This window comes from Siniperca chuatsi, linkage group LG20 (assembly GCF_020085105.1).
Source record: "Siniperca chuatsi isolate FFG_IHB_CAS linkage group LG20, ASM2008510v1, whole genome shotgun sequence".
Taxonomy (NCBI): Eukaryota; Metazoa; Chordata; class Actinopteri; order Centrarchiformes; family Sinipercidae; genus Siniperca; species Siniperca chuatsi.
The window spans coordinates 2,000,892-2,021,452 of NC_058061.1; the positions used below are offsets into that span (position 1 = coordinate 2,000,892).

At 42.7% G+C, this 20,561-nt stretch overlaps 1 protein-coding gene across 5 annotated transcripts in view; it reads right to left on the minus strand.

Annotated features, from left to right (window-relative positions):
* Nucleotides 1-20,561, minus strand: part of grid1b (glutamate receptor, ionotropic, delta 1b) — a 527,867-nt gene that overhangs the window by 27,238 nt on the left and 480,068 nt on the right. For all 5 annotated transcript variants that reach the window (XM_044179810.1, XM_044179811.1, XM_044179812.1 and 2 more), the window contains 2 exons: nt 20,271-20,409; nt 559-754 (listed from right to left, as the gene is read on the minus strand). In XM_044179810.1, coding sequence (XP_044035745.1) covers nt 559-754; nt 20,271-20,409 — 335 coding nt within the window. The remainder of the gene's footprint in view (nt 1-558; nt 755-20,270; nt 20,410-20,561) is intronic.

Genomic DNA, 20,561 nt, shown 5'->3' on the forward strand with positions numbered 1-20,561 from the left:
CTTATTGATGCTCCACATTCCACCTGATTTTATTCTGGTTTCTCAATACTGATTAAAGCATTTCTTTAAAAACCAACAGGATAAACCATCATGAACGTCTCTGCTAACAGGTGTGTGTGTGTGTGTGTGTGTGTGTGAATCACAGCTGATGGATCTTCTTCCTCCATCGTTGTCCAGAAACTATTAAAACACATCAGCGAGCCACTCTGCTGCACTGGGTGACATGTTCCTTCATCACCATGAACACACACACTGTAGTTTATTCTGCCTCCGCCCCACACACACCGTCCTGCTGCCCCAAACACTCACTACAGCACCACATGTGGATTCATCCGCCGCTGGAAATAGTCCCCAACAGATGCTCTGTTTCCTCCTGTTGGTCTGATAAAAACTGCAGCGAGCAGCTGTTTGAGGAAACTACTGAGCCTTTTTAAACATCAAACTATAGATCTGTGAGGAGTTTTTAAAGATCTTCAGCAGGAACCAATGGGCTCGCAGCTGAGAGCCGCAGACAGGAAGTCAGACGGTGCTGAGAGACGGACTGACACACTGTCTTACCTTGCGTATGCCCTCAGACGGGCTGGACACGGAGTAGTCCATGCCGTTGTTCTTGCTGATCGTCCTCCACAGCTCTGCGTAGGTGCTGTCCTGCTCCAGAGGGTTGGTGCCTTTGTTCCTGAAGTAGTCGTACACCGCCGAGTCCCTCACCGTGCCGTAGTCCACGTCAATCTGCCGCGCCAAGTCCTGGAACGACCTGGAGCACAAGACACAGAGACATGATTGCGGCTGAGTGTCGGCACACTCGGCTGTGTTCTGGCACCAAACGATCACGTGTGAGCCGGCTCGGGCCCACATATACAGCATAATGGCTGCAGAACTCCAGCTGCCTGCACTCGGGCCAACTGTGGGCCAGCTGTGGGCCAGCTGTGGGCCAGCTGTGGGCCAGCGCCGGCATCTGAAGCTCCACAGCTGATTGTGTGTGTCACTCGTCAGCTGTCATCAGATTCCCCGCTGCTACCTTATTGACCAAAGCCGTTTTTGACTACCTGCCAACCAAACTCTGTAAGGTTTTCTGAGTATTTTAAAACAAAATCACTAAATTTCACTTGTGTTTTATTCATTTAACTGTTCAGTTATATTTTCTGTAAATTGTACATTATGGACTAAATGTTTAGTAGCCTTCTCACTGCCACATATGTAGTCTGGTGAAGAATCCGAATCCCTTGTTTAAAGTTTCATATTTTAGGTATTTAGTCTATAAAATATGTATAATTGTAGAACATTACTTGTGTTCAGGTTGAAAATTGACTCCTTGTAGAAAACTGATCGTGGTTTTGTTAACTGACTAAATATATTCATGGCCTTTTTATTTCAATGCACAGATATAACAGTAACCAGATTTTTGAAAAACAGTATTTTTTGCGGCTTGAAGCCTGTGGACACTGAAGAGGTGGGAGACGAGTTTTAATCAGCGACACCCACGAGACGGACTGATTAGTTTTTGCCTCGAGGTGTTTGAACAACCCAAAGTTTTAAAAATTTAATAAGAAAGAACAACAGCAGCTTCAGAATTTCATCAAAACAAGCAGCAGGCAGAATATTGATTTTCAAATAAACAAAAATAAAGATGAAATAAAAAAAGATTTATCTGATACTCACTCCTTAAAATTAAGTGCATTTTAAAACTACATCATGAAACCTACATGTACAGTATGAATAATGTTCTTTACTATTAAGAATAATGTCTAGAAACATAAATAAAAATGACTGCAAGTGTCAAACATCATGTTTGCAGGATTTCAAGCTCAGTCGGTTGTTTTATCACAGTATTTGGATAGTTTAGGCACAGTACTTGACTGAAATACATGTATATAAAAAAATGTGTATGCAAGATTTTGGTGGAAAAAATCATTGTGGGTAAAACTGAAATAAAACGTCATGTGAGATCCTTGTAGTTTTCACTTTTTGGGTCCAAAAGAAGTTTGGATGTTTGTGTTACTTATTATATTTGATGATTTGGACTACAGTAGATGCCTGTAGACACAGAAACTAGGATTAAGACTAAAACCTAAAAGAACCCAAATCTCCCTCCCAGCTCACTGTAGACTCCAAGTGTTGAATTTAAAAACATCAGTGATATTTACAGAATCAGTGTACCTTCAAAAACGGACAAAAATGTAAATAATGTCAGGGAATCAAAATCAGGAGGAAACATTAGAACAATGCTTTAAAATAAAAACCAACAATGTCGATGGGAAGTAGCAAAATCACCGCATGTATCTTTCTCAAACAGGAAGTGATGTACTAAATGATCCGTTGAGCACCACACATCAGAGTGATCAGGACTGACTGAACATGTGGTTCAGTATGTTAATGCCTTCACATCCACTAATGCTAACTAGCTATCTAATGACAGACGAGACATGATGCAGTAATGCAGCAGATGCTTCCCTGCCTGCTGTGTGGACACGCCGATGGGACACGCCAGGTTTTATCGGCAGGAGGTCTGTTTCTATGCGGAGGTTCTGGTTCACTGAAGACTTCAACATGCAGCTCAGTCTGAGCGGTTTGTGGAGCCGTGAGTGCTGCTGAAGGTGTGTTTACACTCCAGCTCCAAGTGAAATATCTCGACAATTATTGGATGGATTTCCATCAAATGTGGTCGAGACAGACATGTTCGCTGGTGACTTTTCATCTAGCACCATCATCACAATATTTCCACTCGTCCAACACTTCAGTTGCTTGCATGCTTTGTGCCGTCATCAGAGAGATGAGAGAGGAAATGCCTGTCGGCCCAACAAAGGCCTGCAACTGGACTCAAACCAGGGACGCTGCAGTTCATGGTCAGTGACCAAAGCTCTCCGCTGTACTGGTGGGGCTGGTTTGCTCTGGTCTGAATCAGTCTGTAAACTTGTTGTGGTTCCCCCTTGGTTCGGTTTCTTCTCACAGAAATGAAGGCATCACTAATAGCAGGCAACATCTGCAAGCTCCCACTGGCTCAGATTATGAAAAAAAGAGAAGATGTTACCATAATTATGCAGACGACACAAATCTACAATGCCACCAGGGGACTGTGGTCCCGTACAAGCGCCGAGTTAGTGCACTGAACAAATCAACGACTGGATGTGCCAGAATTTTCTTCAATGAAACAAAGATAAAACCGAAGTCATTGTTTTGGAGCCGAGGAGGAACGATTCAAAGTCAGCGCTCAGCTTCAGTCAGTAACGTTAAAAGCCACAAACCGAGCCAGAAATCTTGGTGCAGTCACGGACTCAGACCAGAACTTCAACAGCCACATTAAGGAAATCACAAAGTCGGCCTGCTGCCACCTGAAGAATATATCCAGGAGTCAAGGACTTATGTCTCAGCGGGATTTGGAAAAACTTGGCCAGGCATTTATCTCCAGTCGACTCGACTACTGTAACGGGGTCTTTACAGGTCTCTAAAGAATCGTTCAGACAGCTGGCGGTGCTGCTCGCGTCCTCACAGAGACCAAGAAAGTGGATCACATCACTCCAGTGCTGAGGTCTTTACACTGGCCTCCGACTGGTTTTAAAACACTGCTGCTGGTTTATAAAGCACTGAATGGTTTAGGGCTAAAGCACATTTCTGATCTTCTGCTACGTTATGAGCCATCCAGACCTCTCAGGTTGTCTGGGATCAGGTCTCCTTTCTGTCCCCAGAGTCAGAACTAAACCTGGAGAAGCAGCGTTCAGCTTGTATGCTCCACATATCTGGAACAAACTCCTGAAACTCTGTTCTTTTAAATCAAGGCTGAAGACTTTTCTGTTTGCCGCTGCCTTTTATTAAATTGAATAACTGCACTGTAACATTTACTCTCCTGTTTTATCTTGTTTCTAATTTTCTATTTAACTCTTTAAGTGTTTTAAATGTCTTCTTCTTTGCCCCATGTTGCTTTTATGTTTTATGTAAAGCACTTGGAATCGCCTTGTTGTCGAAATGTGCTGTACAAATAAACTTGCCTTCCTCTGTTGCTCGTCCAGGTCAGAGCTTGATTCGTTCTCCGTCTAGCTGCTAGCAACTCTTGATTTCACTCATCCGCTCGCCTTGTAGTCGGGTCACATCGAGGTCGGATCACTTTCGCACCACAAACAAACGCTCACCAGACCGAGACCGCTTCCTCTGAGGGGTCGTGGTTCGCACCTGAACAACTGCTGTGTTCAGATCTGCCCAAACGAATCGTACCAAGGGGGGAACTGAACCAGAGTCCAATTCAGCCGGACTAAACAACGCAAGTGTGACAACGCATTATATTAGCTAACATAGCATAGCCTGATAATCAGACTGAATTGCTGCTTCATTATTCACTCTTCATGTTAGCAGTTTTCTGTTTGACAGAGTTATTTTGCCCTAACCAGTGACTGATGTGTCCGTGCCGCTGACGTCATTTAGTTAATTAAATGTTTGTCATGTTGATAGATTCATCTGTTTTTTTATCTGATTACAGTATGTGGATTAAGTAACTTATTTTTACACCTCATGACACACTTTCTAACAACAGAAATAAAAGACTTTAAAACGTATTTTAATGCTTTGAGTTGACCTGAACTTTGAGACTAAAACAAAAGAATACTGACATTTAACAGCAGCTGAAAATCTTGTTTCCGCTGACCTCCGGTGGTTTTTCTTCCCACCGTGCTGCGGTGATGTAGAAGTGTACGCCGGGGTGTGTCAGTACGCTGTGATGTCACTGCTGGGTGTGGTTACAGGTGCAACAGACATGAAACTTTCAACCAAAAAAGAAACATTTCTGCCCACCAATCAGAATTTATCAAAATGTGATGATAATCAACAGATGTGGGCTACTTCCAATCAGATTTGATCAAACCACACCTGCGTATTCCTGATTAAGCAGAGAAGCTCAGTTTTTGAATGTTAACCTGTTAAACCAAAGTTGAACTTTGATTGTTGCTTATTTAGAATCAGAAATACTTTATTGATCAATCACCAATACTGCCATTCAGTGAGCCAAAAAAACAAACATGTCTGTCGGTGTTTTCCTTTATTCCCTTCTTCTTCACACAAAAGCAGAAACTGTAATTTTACTTTTGAGGCTGCAGTACATTTTACTGCTGATACCTGTTTACATTTACAAGTATCAGAATCAGAAATACTTTATTGATCCCCGAAGGGAAACTCTTTGTTACAGCAGCTCGCCTTTACGTCAGTGCACACAGGAGAAAGTACTAGCAAAAAATATAATACACTATAAAACTATAAAACAGGTCAGAAAATAAATTAAGTATCATGTCGGTATAAGTATGAGATAAACTAAGTGTCGAGTACCAAGTGGGTTTACTGGTTGATGATGAAAGTACAGTATAAAATACAATGTAACCAAATATGTAATAAGTAATAGTAATAAGCGGAGGTGCATGTACTGTCGAGAGTAATAGAGGTATATGATATCAATAACAATAAATAAGAAAAACTAACATGGGAAAACTAATATTGCACGGGAGTAGTACACAGAATATTGCACAATAATTATTAATTATGGCGGAGATGTTAATCAATGTCCAGTTTAATGACTTAGGGTCATACAGACTGACACTTAGAGGGAGGAGTTAAAGAAGTCACAGATATTAAATACTGTAGAGAAATACTTGAGATGTTGTACTGTTTTGTTTGCACATGTTGCTTATGCATTTTTAAAGAGCTTCATGAAGGTTATTATTGCTGGTTTCACTGACTGTAATAGATGTTGACGGGGAAATCGTTTTGAATTTGGCAGCAAAGACACACAACATGTTGTTCTCTCCAGCTGTTAGCAGTGTCAGACACTGGGAGCAAATCAGGATTTTCTCTTAATGTTCATATTAATTGACTGTCTTGTCGTGCAGCGAGTGTGTGGAACTGAATGAACGCCGACAGGCTGCGGTCAGGACGATGTCGACCGAAACATTAATAACGCAGGAGTTTTAATTACATAATTTCAGTGCTGGTGGAGGTTAGAGATGAAGCCTAACTGGATTTTGCAGTAAGTGGATGTATGGAATATAAACCAGTCAGAGCTGCTGCGTGTCCCTCGAGGGCATCTGTACAATTCAGCATCATCAGTAAACATCATCGTTTATTTATCTGGAATTACCTTCATGTTCATCAGCAGGCGGACATTGACACGACTGGTTTGTAGCTTTTATTGTACCTGCTTTTTGCACTTTTTTTAAATGAGCATTGGTTTAATTCATTTTATCTACTTTTCTGGGCGTCAGTTCTGATTTCCAGTTTATTTTTAATACAGGTTTGTTTGATTCTCTATGAAAACCTGAATGAAAGCCCAAATGAAAAAAAGGACTGACGTTGATCTGTTACAGACTGAAAGGCTGTGACTTCACGTCACCTTTGTTCTGAAGTGCACTGACCTATCAGCAGTCAGTCTGTGGGGATAGTTCCAATGGGGGAAATGACTCACTTAACATGCAAGGTTATTTTCTTCTTTAACATCAACTCACCGAGTCTAAAAATCTATTCATTTTAATCTTCACCAGTCTTAACACTTTAGTTTCTCCCTATGAAACACGCTGTTAACTGAAGCCTCTGAATACCAAGACAGAACGTTCGACAGTAAAGTTACTCGGTTTCGAGCATCATGCCTTTCGATCATCTGAGCAACCAGCTGACTCAGCTCTTACTGTTATTTGTTGTTTCCTGACACTTCTACCTGCTGCTGCTGCTGATGATGATGATGATGATGATGATGATGATGATGATGATGATGATGATGGTGTTAAAGTCAAACCAAACGCTTTAAACAGCAAATACCCCTGTGTCCTTTTTGTGGAGTAACTCGATGATCTATTCGAACGATTTTAATATAAAACATCAGACTTCGCTGGCTGAATCCAGCGCCCTCAAGCTGCCGTAGAATTCTGACTTGCCCGACAGGAGCAAAAGAGTTCGTGGTATGATGTCGTTATAAACTTAACTCTGAACAATGATGAACATGCTCCGTGTGAACACGCAGTGAATAAGAAATAGATTTCACTGTATTTCTCGTTTTAGACACAAAGTTTTCAGATCTGTTTAGTTATCTGTTTATTTTTCTGTTCTCGGTCCTTCTGCCTGTTTCTGTTTCTCCTCTCCTCTCTGCAGACGAGCTATTCCTCAGGTGTGCTGTTGTTTGGGAGCACTTGAGATCAAATAACACTGTTTTGAATGAACTGAACGAAAAGAGAAAACACTAGAGTTTGCAAAGCATCAGGTCGCACAAAAATGGTCACGTAAAGTGGCTGTTCTTCAAAAAATTGTATCTAAGTACAGTCCTTCAGTGAGGGGACTATTTTTTTTACACCTCTGGATGTCTCTCTCTCTCACACACACACACACACACACACACACACACACACACACACACAGATCTACCTGTCTGGATATCAGAAATTATGTTAACCAACTACTTATATAAAAACATACCAGTTACTAGGAAGGCAAAGACGGGTCCTGAACCTGTCACCAACACTTACACACACTACATGTTAGTCAGGGAGCGTCAGAGCTGCTGCGAGGGGGATTTTGTTACCTTTGGACAAAGCCAGGCTAGCTGTTTCCCCCTGCATCCAGTCTTTGTGCTAAGCTAAGCTAACTGTCTCCTGGCTTAAGACGGTATAGTCCCTCATTCGTCCAGCAGTGTTCTATCGTAGAAAAGGTTTCAGTCGTAGTCATCTGGACACTGTTTTCAGAATCAAGACGTTTCGGCTCCCATCCGGAAGTCATTCTCAATTGTGTTCAAAGAGGGGTTCTCTTTTTTCACAAAAATGGCTTCCTTGACACCCTATCACAGTGTATTAGCACCTTGGTCACACCAATCATCTGGTCTCTTTCTGGCAAAGTGAAATCTGCATTTCACTTTGTTTCAGTAAAGTTTAGTGCTTAGTTTGATCACATTTTTGCTGAGCTGAAAATATTAGCTTTATTTTATTTACCTTTTGCTGCTATCTGAGTGTCAAATCGAGTTAACTGATAGCTAGCATAGCGGTTAGCTGGTAATTAGCATTGTTTGCCACATGACTGAACACTGTTAGCTAACAGCTTTGTTAAGAAACAGAGGACTGTAAGTGGTCTGGTCTGAATGTGTAGCAGGTCCCGGTCTTGTTTTAACCCCTTAATCCTCACTACAGACTCAAATGGAAAGTATTACTGATTCCCAAACTGATCCCCCCCCCAATGTGTTCATTTAAACGGAATATTGTAAAACACTATTAATCATATATACATACATTAAAGATTCACTTTACACCCATTTGTGCTCATTTCCCTCCTAAACTGCAGAAGTACCTGCTGGGGTGCAAGTACCCCCATGTAGATTCACGACTAAAAGCGTGTGTAAGGAACAAAGACAAAATATACAGACGCCTTCTTTTCGCCAGATTTGAAAGCCGTGCGTTCGCCTGGTTCTGTTTCAGAAATCACTGAAAGCTCGAGGCTCATTTCCCCTCCACAGTGAGACCGAAGCGGACGTAGAAACAAGCTCAAATAACCGATTGTATCTCTACCGTCAGTAGAGCTGTCAATGAGAAGAACTGCTACGAGGTTCTCCAACTGAACAGCTGTCTGCGGTATTTATAGCTGCCGTATCACTAATTCATCACATGTAGCTGTAAACCACCGTCAGCTGTGATCTCAGTCTTCATTATTAAACGTCAGAAGGATGATCAATGATTCATCTGTAGCGCTCATATTCAAACAAACTTCACCATTTAGGATAAAATGAAAAGTTCATTAACAGGGAAATTATGTCTCAAATGTAAATAAAAAGTGATTAAATTTATCACTCAATTTAAAATTTAAGTTTATAAATGTGCCTTTGATTGACATTTTACAGAACGCTGCAAGAACAACAGTCAGGGAAATTGGAGAACAACCAAAACAAACAGCGGTTTACTCTGGTCGCTTCATCTCCTCAGTATTTCACCTGCAGATCTCTTAAGAACTGTGTACGCTGGTCTGAGGTCTGTGTGAGGTAGCACATTCTTCTTTTATAAACACCAGTTTATGTGGGAACAAACCTTAAAGCTACCTATAAAGGAGCAAAGGAGATTTTAAAGGGTTAAACTCATTTTCTGAATCGTTTTTTCTTTGATTTGACGTTTGCACTTTACATTCCTCGTGTTCCTTTCTCTGTTGGATCTGTTAATGTCCTGATCTGTATCCCGTTTTATTATCGGTGCGTATTCAGGACCGACTGAAGACGAGAAACCACCTTCACTGACACGAACAGGGGTTTTACAAACAATGAGCCATTACAAACATCATCTTGCATCTTATGAAACCATTTCCAGCACCTCATTCAGGCGGATTCTCTGCAGTGTAACAGATGTCATGATTCATAAAACCTTCCATTTGTGTGATGAAGACGTTAGCAGCTCTTCTCCATTCATCTGTGTGTTGTGTTGTACTAACGACAGGCTTCACACAGTGTAGAGGGTCAATCAAAAGGAAGATGATTCTCTGCCGTCTGCGGGGGCTTGCAAATCTCCACTTCAGCATTCACTGAATGGCTATCAAATCGAAGTCTTGTACTTAGCACGGAGTGACGCGCCGGGGATTTGCTGATGAAAATGTCAGCTCGAGTTTTGATTCTCCGAGGAGAAAAGCTAGAAGAGGAAGGAGCTGCGGTGTGGCTGCACGGATGTGAAGTGTCTGTCGTGTACCATTAGATGGGAAATGACAGATAACATTCTGTATTCATACACAAGATAAATGGGCAAAAACAAGATGATGCACCTGCATTTCTGTTGAGTATGTCGAGCGAGTAGTCGTGCATTGAAGCCTGAGAGAAGTGCATTATTTTCTGAAGAGACGACTGTGGATTTGAAACAAGGCCGACTGTCTGTTGACTTTTAACACAGTGCAGAGGAACAGCGGCGCACGAAACCTGAAAGCAAGCTACCGCAACCGGGCTGGTTCAAACACACCGATGGACAAGATCTGGAGCTCGTACGGGTTTAAAGACCCGATGTCAAACCAAAAATGGCCGACCTGTCTCTGTGGCAAGATCTGTGCATGGCAAACAAAACAACAAATCTCATCTTTAAAACTGAAAAAAATATTCAGTAAGAATATTTCAACCTGAATAGAAATCAAGTGGTTTGAAGAATTTTATAGACGTGAATGTCTTTGTCTAAAAACAGGACGACAGGTTGATTTAGAGCGGCAGGTCGACAAAACAAAATCAATAACACGGCCATTATTATAAGTTTATATAAACTCTGCCTTCATTGTATTAAAAGTTGTATTTGATGGACTTTTCAATCTGTAGTAGTGCAAAGTGCAAAAGCTCCACCGTTACGTACATGCGAGGTATTTGCACGGAAGGAAGCAGGTAGTTAAATGGACACCAAAGATGAAATCCTGCTGTTTTAATGCCGTTATGAGACTGAGGGCAAAGCAGCAGCACGAGTCTGTCAGCCTACGTAGTCCACAAGTTATTTAGCCTAGATCCTCCCACTACTGTGGGCGGGGGGAGGGAGAGCGCTCCGGACTGCTCCCAGCTGCAGGATCAGCACCTTACGGCGGGATTCCACCGGGCACGGCTTCGTACCCCACCGGCGCTGCCGACTTGTTGATTTGGTCGCTTTTCCTTGACGTTTGTGCTTCTATCGTGGGTAAGCAGGCTACGTAGCTTTAATTGTGTTTTGTTGATATACGATCGGGTGTTTTATTTTGAAAATTGACCGGAGACTCTATGCTGTTTCTGTGTCTGACTTCCTGCCGGGTTCGATCTGCTCTGTGCAGCTTGACACGGCTTCTGTCAAAAATAGACTCGCCGCATCTTCACCACGGAGCAGAGCAGAGAGCTGCTTCTGGGACGCTTCTGAAACGCTGCGGTGCGTCTGGTGGGATCACGTGCACTGTCTAGAATGGCCGCTATCAGCTCCGGCGGCCTCGTCGCAGCCGGAACGGGACGCAGCCGTGCCCGGTGGAATCCAGCAGTTAGAGAGTCCAGACAACTGTGCTACTATAATGCATAAAGTTGGCTGTTTGCGGGTCGGTTCGGGTGGTGGATTAAAGCATATTTTCTCGGGTTGGGCGGTGCGGATCGGCTCTCATAACGGGTCGGGTGGGGTTGGGTGGGTGCGGCTGGGTGCGGGTATTAAAAACCCTGCCGCGCGCATCACCACAGTGTACTCATGCTTCGCTCCTGTGTGAAATGTTTGGTTCAGTCCCGTTAGGCAACGACTTTAAAGCCACAACGTTGTCTTCAGTGCTCTCTGTGATGTTTATGGACGATGTTGGAGCTGAAATATGAATGACGATCAGACCGTTGATATTTGGCTGACGTTTGTTTGGGTCGCCAGAAAACGTATCAAAAACGTTCAAACTTATTGACTAAGATTTCATCTTCAGCACCTGGAGCAACACGTCTGCTTTCTGCCACAGCTTCACGCTTGTGATCAGCTGATCACCGGGAGGGATCTGATTGGCTCTAAGTGTGCACCTTCACTTCTGACTGTGCTGCTGAATCCTGAATACTGAGCAGCGTTCACTGTCGCTCTGTACAGGGGAGCGTCTGCCAGATGCTGTTAATGTAAATGAAGCTGTCTGGACAGTCTGGACTGTAAATAGAGTTGTTGGGTCTTTGAACACGAAATCTATGCAGAGCTTCATGTAATCCAGCGGGCCACACAGAGAGGTGATGATGGTTGAATCACAAGATAAAAAGATGCTTCGGACTTTGATGTTTCGGTTTTTTCAGGGTGAAGCGCAGAACAAAAAAGGGAAAAATAAAATCTACTTTTGATCTTCTGCCTGCAACACTGGCTGGGAGGCAACAACTCGTCAGAACTGTTGCCACCACTCACGTCTCAACGCTTCAAGGATCTGATGTCAGATCACAGTTCACATTACTATCCTGCTGTAATATCTACGGGGAACAAAGACCTTCGAACATAAAGGACTTAACAAGCTATCCGTCAGTCCACGTGCTTCTTTTTTGGTGTGACGTGTCCGCACGAGCTGAAAGTGTTTCTGGTAATAATAAATAATGCTTATCCTGGAGCTTTCATGGACCCGCTTCATAAACGCACAGAGATGAGAGGAGTAACAGAAAGAACTGGACCTGGTGAGCTCTGAGATCAGTCAGAGGCTGAGCTGAACACAACACACACACACCCTTCACACACACGGTCGCAGCGCGTTGCTAGCTAGCTTACAGCTAATGTTTGCACAGCTGCTACACTGGCTGTTTGGGCTGAATAAACAGAATACACAAACAGTCCAAAAGTCAAATTTGTGCAAAAAATGCAAAGTGAAAATCCGCTTCATGTTCTGTCTGAACACTAACAAAATATGCTATAAGTTGCATTATGGGAATTGCAGGATCCAGTGTTTTTGGAGCTTAACCCACCGTAGGGACTAAAAGTCGACAAATTCAGAATATCTCGGCGTCTGTTGTGTCCATTTGAATAATTTGTTGTGTCATCCGCAAAACTAGTGCAAAACTAAATCTCTAAACTTCTGCAAGCACGTAATCGACTGAGGCTGGTTTGCTGCTCCCGTTGGAATGACATCAAAGTGCCAGTTCAGGTTAGATGTGGTGAGTTCAAATGAACATCAGCGCCACCTTATTGTATTTGAGGACTCCTGTAGCATGGTGGTGAATGTGGACTTGAGTGTTATTTCATAACACTTCATTAAAATCCCTGTCATTAAAAATATATCCAGGAATAAAGACTTTTTTTAATTTACAATAGTTTGGGTTGCGAAAGATTTCAGACTTTAACTTTAACCAAAAAAGGTTGGAAACTTCACATGTGGCAGTTGCCAAATGTGGATCTAAGTAACGGTCTCGTGCCCTCGGGGACTCATTAGGATCGCACACAGCTCTGTTTAATAAAACATCTGTGGTCAATAAGTTAGATCTGTTGACAGCGTGGAGCGCTGCATAATTTCTTTATTAATTTATTGTCAAGATGCAGTCGTTCATTATGTGATCTCTGCACAATTAAAGAGAAAATGATGCGAGGATCGATCTGAGGATGAAACCAGAGTCTGCTTCATGGAATCTGTTCATTAATACAGACAGACAGACAGACAGGCAGACAGACAGACAGGCAGGCAGGCAGACAGACAGACAGACAGGCAGGCAGACAGACAGACAGACAGGCAGAGAGAGAGACAGGCAGACAGGCAGACAGAGAGACAGACAGGCAGACAGAGAGACAGACAGGCAGGCAGACAGACAGACAGGCAGACAGACAGACAGGCAGGCAGACAGACAGGCAGATTTTATCTAAAACTTTGACAATGTTTCTTGTTTTCCAGGCTGTTACTTGAAATTAGGACTTTTTACCCTCTAAAGCTCTGAAGAGTTCATTGGCGGTGTGTTTGTTAGTAAAACACAAATTATACCAATTATACGTCTGTGTTTAACTCTGTGTCTGGAACATTCAATTACAGTCCACCTGAACGGATCCAGGTCTGAGGTCCAGCTGGTTCACTGTGATCGTTACTAGAACTGAGCAGCTTGTTTGTGTACGAGGACGTTCAAATATTCTACTGCAGGGGATCTGTGACGATGTTCTGTACGTTGTGAAACACCGACCAGAAGGATTCGTCATGTGACATCGGTGAACTCGGGTTCATCCTGTTTGTGTTTGAGCACCAGGTTTAGTGACGGCACCGTGGTAACTTAACCAAAGACAGCAACTACCTTCCTGTTCACGGCCTTTAACGCTTTTCCCACTTGAGCCCAAACACCAGAGCAGTTTGGTTTCCTCTCTGTCCGGAGTCTGTACGTGAACTAACAACGTTTCCTGTTCTTCTTCTGTCCTTACTTGTCATGGTTTGTTGTTTTAATTCCACTGTTGGGTTTTAGGACCGCGCAGACATCCATGCGCAGCCCAACATGCAGTACAAACGGAGCCGTGTGCAGATTACATCAGGGCCTTCCAGGATAACGGTGAAGAACAACTGGAAGCAAACAAATGACGCGACAACACCTCTGCCACTTCTTGCTTGTTGATGTTCAGTGGGCTTTTTATATTCTGTATTTTTCATATCGTCAGAAGAATTCACTATTTCCTCCTGTTGGTTTGATGAGCAGCTGTTTGAGGAAAGTACTGAGACTTTTTAAACAGGAAACTATATCTGTGAGCTGTCTTCAGCAGGAACCAATGGGCTCGCAGCTGAGAGCCGCAGACAGGAAGTCAGACGGTGCTGAGAGACGGAGCGACGTGTTGTCGGTTTGGGTCTTTTCACGGGATTTGATGTCAGTGAGGAAAAGACTTATCCTCAGTCCAGCTTTTCACCGTCTGCTGTTCAAAGCAGAGTTTAGGATTTTGCTCTTTTTAGGAAACTTCCCAGAACAGAAGTTTGTGCAGAAAGACTGAATCCGGCAGCGTGGATGGATGCTCCTACCGGTTTGTGACAGGCGTGCTTTTATATAAAGATATCCTGCTGAGTGCAGCTTTACAGGCCAGGTGTGAAGATAAAGTTGTAGCTAAATGAGTATGTTGCATTTCCAGTCTCACCACCTACAGCCGCAGCCTGACAGTTTAAAGTTAAAGGCGTCTCGTGGTTTCTTCTCCACATAGAGACATTAACGTATCTGAACCTGGTATCAGCTGGATAAGCGTGTGTTTGAGCTTGTGTCTGCTTGTTGCTAACCAGAGTAGCTTAGGTGTTGACAGCCATTAGCAGTGACCACAGGTGTCACTGTCACGGTTTAAGCTGAACATGTTAGCACCGCGTCTGTTTGCACCTGAGGCCGTGAAGCTGTGAAACTGTGGTTTTACTTCACTGTAAACACAAACAGCACAGAACTGGAAGACAAAGAGCAGTCAAACAAGACCGTTTTCCACTTTCATAGCTCATTTTCCATTCCGAAGAATAAAAACACAGCCTCTCAGCTCTCTCCTCCTCATCTTCCTGCAGGTTTGCTATGAATTTCTGTTTCAGCTACAAAATACAGCAGGCTCGGTTTCAGAAGCACCAGACTCACCACCCGAGCTTCTGCCGTCTCTGCTTCTGGTCTTAGCTGGTGTGAATTCGAATGCTCCTGTTTTTAATGAAAGCCAATAAAAGCTTTCCTCACACAGGCAGACGACATCCCACAACTCACTTTCACTACAACATGCAAATGTGGAAAACTTCTAATCCACCCGCCACTTTTAACCTTCACACACAGCCACACACCTGTAAGTGATCAACATAAGATACATCAACGGTTTCATTCTCCGAAAACACCATGTTACATCCTGTAAATCCTACTAATTGTATATATTTCATACATACAAGTCAGTGGTGGAATGTAACTAAGTACATTTACTAAGTACTGTACTTAAGTACAAATTTGAGGTACAAATTTGAAACGTATCGTCACTAAGCTGAAAACAGGCTGTTTTTCTGCTCTTGAACACATGATGACCTTATAGACCATGATGCATTGCTGCAGATGAAACTACCCCACAGTATTAGTATCACATGCTAATCAGGTACTTAACAGTGATGAAGTAGATGCAGCCAGAAAACAAAAGGCCTGATTACTGATTACTGGGCCATCTTGGAAACTATTAGGTCAGTTTCAGGTGAAACTAGCTATTAACAGATACTCAGGCAGATTCCCTCCTGAGGGCGGGGCTTATGTAACACAGAGTAGCTTGAATTTCTAGTTCCCGTCCCATTTTTTCACAATTGAGAATGACTTCCGGATGGGAGCCGAAACGTCTTGATTCTGAAAACAGCGTCCAGATGACTACGACTGAAACCGTTTCAACGATAGACCACTCCTGGACGAATGAGGGACTACACCGTCCTACCCAACAGGATATAAAGCAGTTAAAATGAGCTCAACCTTAAACATCTGCAGCAGTAAAATGCAGCACACACATGAATGCAGCAGGAATATGAATCCAGAAACATCAGATATAATAAAACACTGACAGGAAGCGTTTTACTGCACAGGGACGACTTTAAGTACATGCTGCTGAAAATACTCACATACTTTTACTTCAGTAAGGTTTTGAATGCAGGACGTTTACTTGTAGGGAGTATATTTTACAGTGTGGTAGGACTTTTACTTAATTAAATGATCTAAAAACTACAAAATGTATGAAGCTGGATATGCAAATCATATCTGAACTTTTGAACACTACAAAACTTTCCCCTCTCTACTCACAGCATCTAGAGTTGCTATATACACCAGCGCTTCCCACAGATCCCAGAGTTAAGGTCAACATGTTCTTCAGTAACAACAGGAGGGTTAAATGTTAGAGAGAGGGAGAGTTTAGATGCATTAAATACTTGAACTCAGAAGCTGTGGTGTCATTTCTTTATGGAGAAATATTCAAGCTGAGGGGTTTTCAGCCAAACTGTCAACCCTCCAAATTTATAACAAGATCAGCTCAACTTCTGCTACTTCAGCATCCACTCGTAGGTTTGTTAAATCAGAGATGATTTGCAGCTTTTCTCTTGAGGTCCACACCAGTGAGTTGAGGTGATTCATCTTTTTAGGTGCCTCCTTAAGATTAATATTCGGCCAAATGTGTGGTGAACTCTTGAATGAGCAATTAACACCGTGCTGCTGCGGAGTGGCAGCCATGTTGAGTCGAGTCAGTCATCTCACTGGGAGGGAGCTTACAAGACGAGTCACCGCTCAGAGCTGCTTCTGAGCTTTCTGTGGACAGAATACAGGACAACAGGTTCTCTACTAATGAACTGCCGCAGAGCCTGAAGAGGTCAGTCAGAGGGCGAGAGTCTGATAGTTGCTTCAGGTTTTTGCTAAAAGTTGTGGCCTCATGGACATGTTTTAATCCTAACCCTGTCTCCTGGAAATGACATTGTAATGTATAGTATGTTACTGATTTGCAACAGCAACTGTGCTTGAAAGGAATGTGATGCCACCCAGATTATGGTTTTGCCCAACATAATAAGGAAACATTTGTAATGATCTGCAAAGTCCCAATTGTTCATGCTGAATGTTTTCCATTCAAAGCAACTAAAGCACCATTAAAGTTTTAATGGCTGTGTTTAGGTGACTCAGAGCATTTGGTTAAATCAAGGCTGACCTGAAGCACAAGGCAGGACCTGTCCACAATCTTTCTCTAAACTTAACCAAAGAGCGATTGTAGTTTAAAGCTATCTACGCGTGAGATAAGTACGCAAACCTCGGTCCCTGTTTCCAAATTCCTGAGCTTAGTTTGTCCGTGACGTCTGTGTGGTACGAGAACGTAGCACTTCCTCACTGGAAGAAACGCTGCCAGTGAACTTAATTCTTGAAGAAACTTACATTTCCTCCAAAAAGGTATTTGGCAAAACCATTTAGTACTTAAAACATTATTTATAAAACAGGGTTGTTTAATCCACACACACCAGTATAGCCAACTATCTCCTAGGAACCACTAAAGCTACACCAATGATTGTCTGTGTTTGTCCTCGCCGTCGATCGCTTTCTTGTTTTGACAGTAATCCTTCCTCTGAACGCAGACTCTCTTTTTATCTGCAGCATCAGACACTTTTCTTGGACGCTTCTTAGGTTTTCCTCCCAGCTGCTGCAGGCTACTGCGTCGCTGCGGTCGCTCCAGAGCCGTGTAGAGAGAGAGTTGCCTCAACTCTGTTCAATTTCAGTTCAAGTGGCTTCACTGGCGCGACTGCATACAATACAACGTTACCAAAGCATATTAACACAAACTATACAATCATAATAAAACACAACAAACAATAATAAAGATTCTCTCCACATTCTGAGCAATCCTCTCTACATGGCTCTGCGTTGCTCTCAGCTTCTGCTCTGGCAAACCAATCATCGCAGGCGCTTTAAAAACTCTGTATGCTGCGAAATACAGAGAGATTCACCTGGCAGTGATAGGCTTAATCAGCATTTTCTGAACTCTTACTTTCTTGAATGTAACAGACGTTCATTTATATGTAAAAGTGCCGCACTCTAGCTTTAAGGAACAGTTTGATATTTTGGGAAAAGAACTTATTTACTTTCCTGCCCAGACTGAAATGTAAAGATTGATACCACTCTCGTGTCTGCGCAGTAAGTAGAGCCAGGACATGGTTAGCCTAGCTTAGCATAAAGACTGGAAACAAGGGGGCTAACACCTCCCAGCTCCAGCTCCGCACTTAAGACACAAACATGTTTGTGGTATCAATTTCTCATCTAACTCTTGGCAAGAGAGTGAATAAGTGCATTTCAAAATATCAAAATATTCCTTTAAGGATGTATGTAAGCATTCATCAGTCAACCCCAATTTTGGTGTTGTTGGCCAGGTTCACCCACGTGGGGGCGCTGCAGAGCTCCTTTCCTGGTCAGACACAACCATCATTGCCGTAGAAGAGCTGCACAAAAGACGGCTGGACACATTCAGAATGACTGGTGTGTTTAATAACTTTCATCAAACTGTGCATGCCTTCTTAATTAGAATCTATTTATGTGCTTTTTAAAAACAGCTGAATCACTTTTACAGCTGCAATGCCCTGAGTTCTCCACAGGGATCAATAAAAAATATCACCTGATCCTGGTGGAGCAGGGTCACAGCTGCACACTGAGAACTCTCTAAAAACCTCAACACCATAAACTTTATTCTGCTGGACTCCACTCTGCTGTCCTTCAGTGCTCTGTGCCCCAGTCTGACTGTGACCTCAGAGATCATAAAGGCTAAACGAACTTCCTTCAGTCTGGCAGAGAACGACTCCTGGGAGCAGCTGACTGATTATTTACTGTCTGATCATCACTGATCCCATCAAAGCTGCTGCTTTCTAGCCCCAACAGGCTGAGCGGTGTGTGTTGTTTATCACGCCTCCTGTATAATGGATAGAGTCCTCTCTGGCTGTTAGCTTCGCAGCAGCAACCGCAGGGACAGTTTGCACACACAACCTAGCTAACGTTAGTTGCATTACTTGCTGTGTCGTTGTTTGCTCTGTGTCCTGGTGTTGTCACAAAAAGCAAATACAATTATTGTTTTAGTTAATTTGTAATTTTTTGAGAATGCTACATAAAAAAAGTCCAAATTCAGAGATGTTTGGGTCATTGAAATTTCATACAAATCTGAAATTTAAATGGAGAACAAAAAAAGTTTTTACATTTCATCCAGATGTTAACAAAATGCATATCACAATTTTGACCTCAATATTAGTAATAAAAGTTTGATAGTTTTTATTGTAAACAAGGAATGAGTTCATTTAAATAAATAAAAGAAATGAAATCTTTATGTTGAAACTGCCCTGATCAATTCAAATTGCTGTCAATTTAATCAATTTCGAGGTCCGACATTCGTTAAATTTCATGGGAGACATTTTAAGACTTTTTAAGTAGCTGTTAGGGGTGTAACGCAAAGCTACAACAGAAGCTGTTAGAAATCGACTGCTATTTACGTATACTACTATATATGTATAAGTTCAGCTCCCCACAAAGTAAAAAATAGAATATTATGGCATAATGTACAAGTCAGACTTGCATGAGGTCATAATGCAGTTTTTCTTTAAAAAACTGGGGGTTGTGCATATGAAGCGAGGACGCCCAGCTCAATCCTAAAATCTGAACGAGCGCTCTTTATTTTGCATGCACTTTTGAGACGGTCCCTAACTTCAGCTCCGGTTAAGTTGCTGAAGGACTGAAGGAGCCAGGCTTCAATATGAGGTAACAATAACGACAGCAACATCAGTCAAGCTTCATCCTGCACTGCCCAACAGATCTGGTCAGAACTGGTGAAAAGTTTGAGGATGAACCTCGCCGAATGTCTGAATACTGAACTTGAAAACTGTCTACGCCTTCGTGTTTTCAGTCTGCAGCCTTTTTCTTCATGTTTTGGCAAATCTACATCATGAGTCTGCTGCTTTGGCTACTACCAGTTTCTGTTTGCACTGCAGAGACAAAAGACACCTGGATTACTTTGATGCTGAAGAAAACATCTGAATCTGACGACTGACCCAAGATCAGAAGTTATAAGGAGTTCATTTTTATATTATTTCTAAACTGATGCAGGGACATTAGCCTCAGTGGATATCGGAGATGTTGATACCACTGTAAAGAGTCATGACTCCGACAAGAAGTGAAGTTTGTGGCAAAGTGTCCATCGGGTGAAAACAAATATTACTGCTAAAAATTCAGATGCTGTTCGTGTCTGTTCACAGTGTTCATATCTGAATAATTCATTTGTATTAGTTTACATCCCTCGTAGCTGCAGACACACCGGCTCCAACTGCCACACAGTAAACTGTGAACGCCAGGGTGAGCTCAGTCATACAGATGTGTGTGTGTGTGTGTGTGTGTGTGTGTGTGTGTGTGTGTGACAGAACCTTACCGTATAGCGTGGTCCATGCGTGACACAGTGAGGTATGCTGCCAGGTTGGCAGTGTACGACGAACACACGATGAGCGTGAAGAGCCACCAGCTGCCCATGACGATCCTCAGAGCCACCGAGCCGACCACACCATCCCCACCTACACACACACACACACACACACACACACACAACTGATGACTATTACATCCAGGTCATTACTCAAAACCTCCAACACAGGGATTTAGGAGTGTTTTCAAACTGTTTTCAGAGCTGGTACGTGTTGAGAATCCAGTTTCAGATCACACAGGT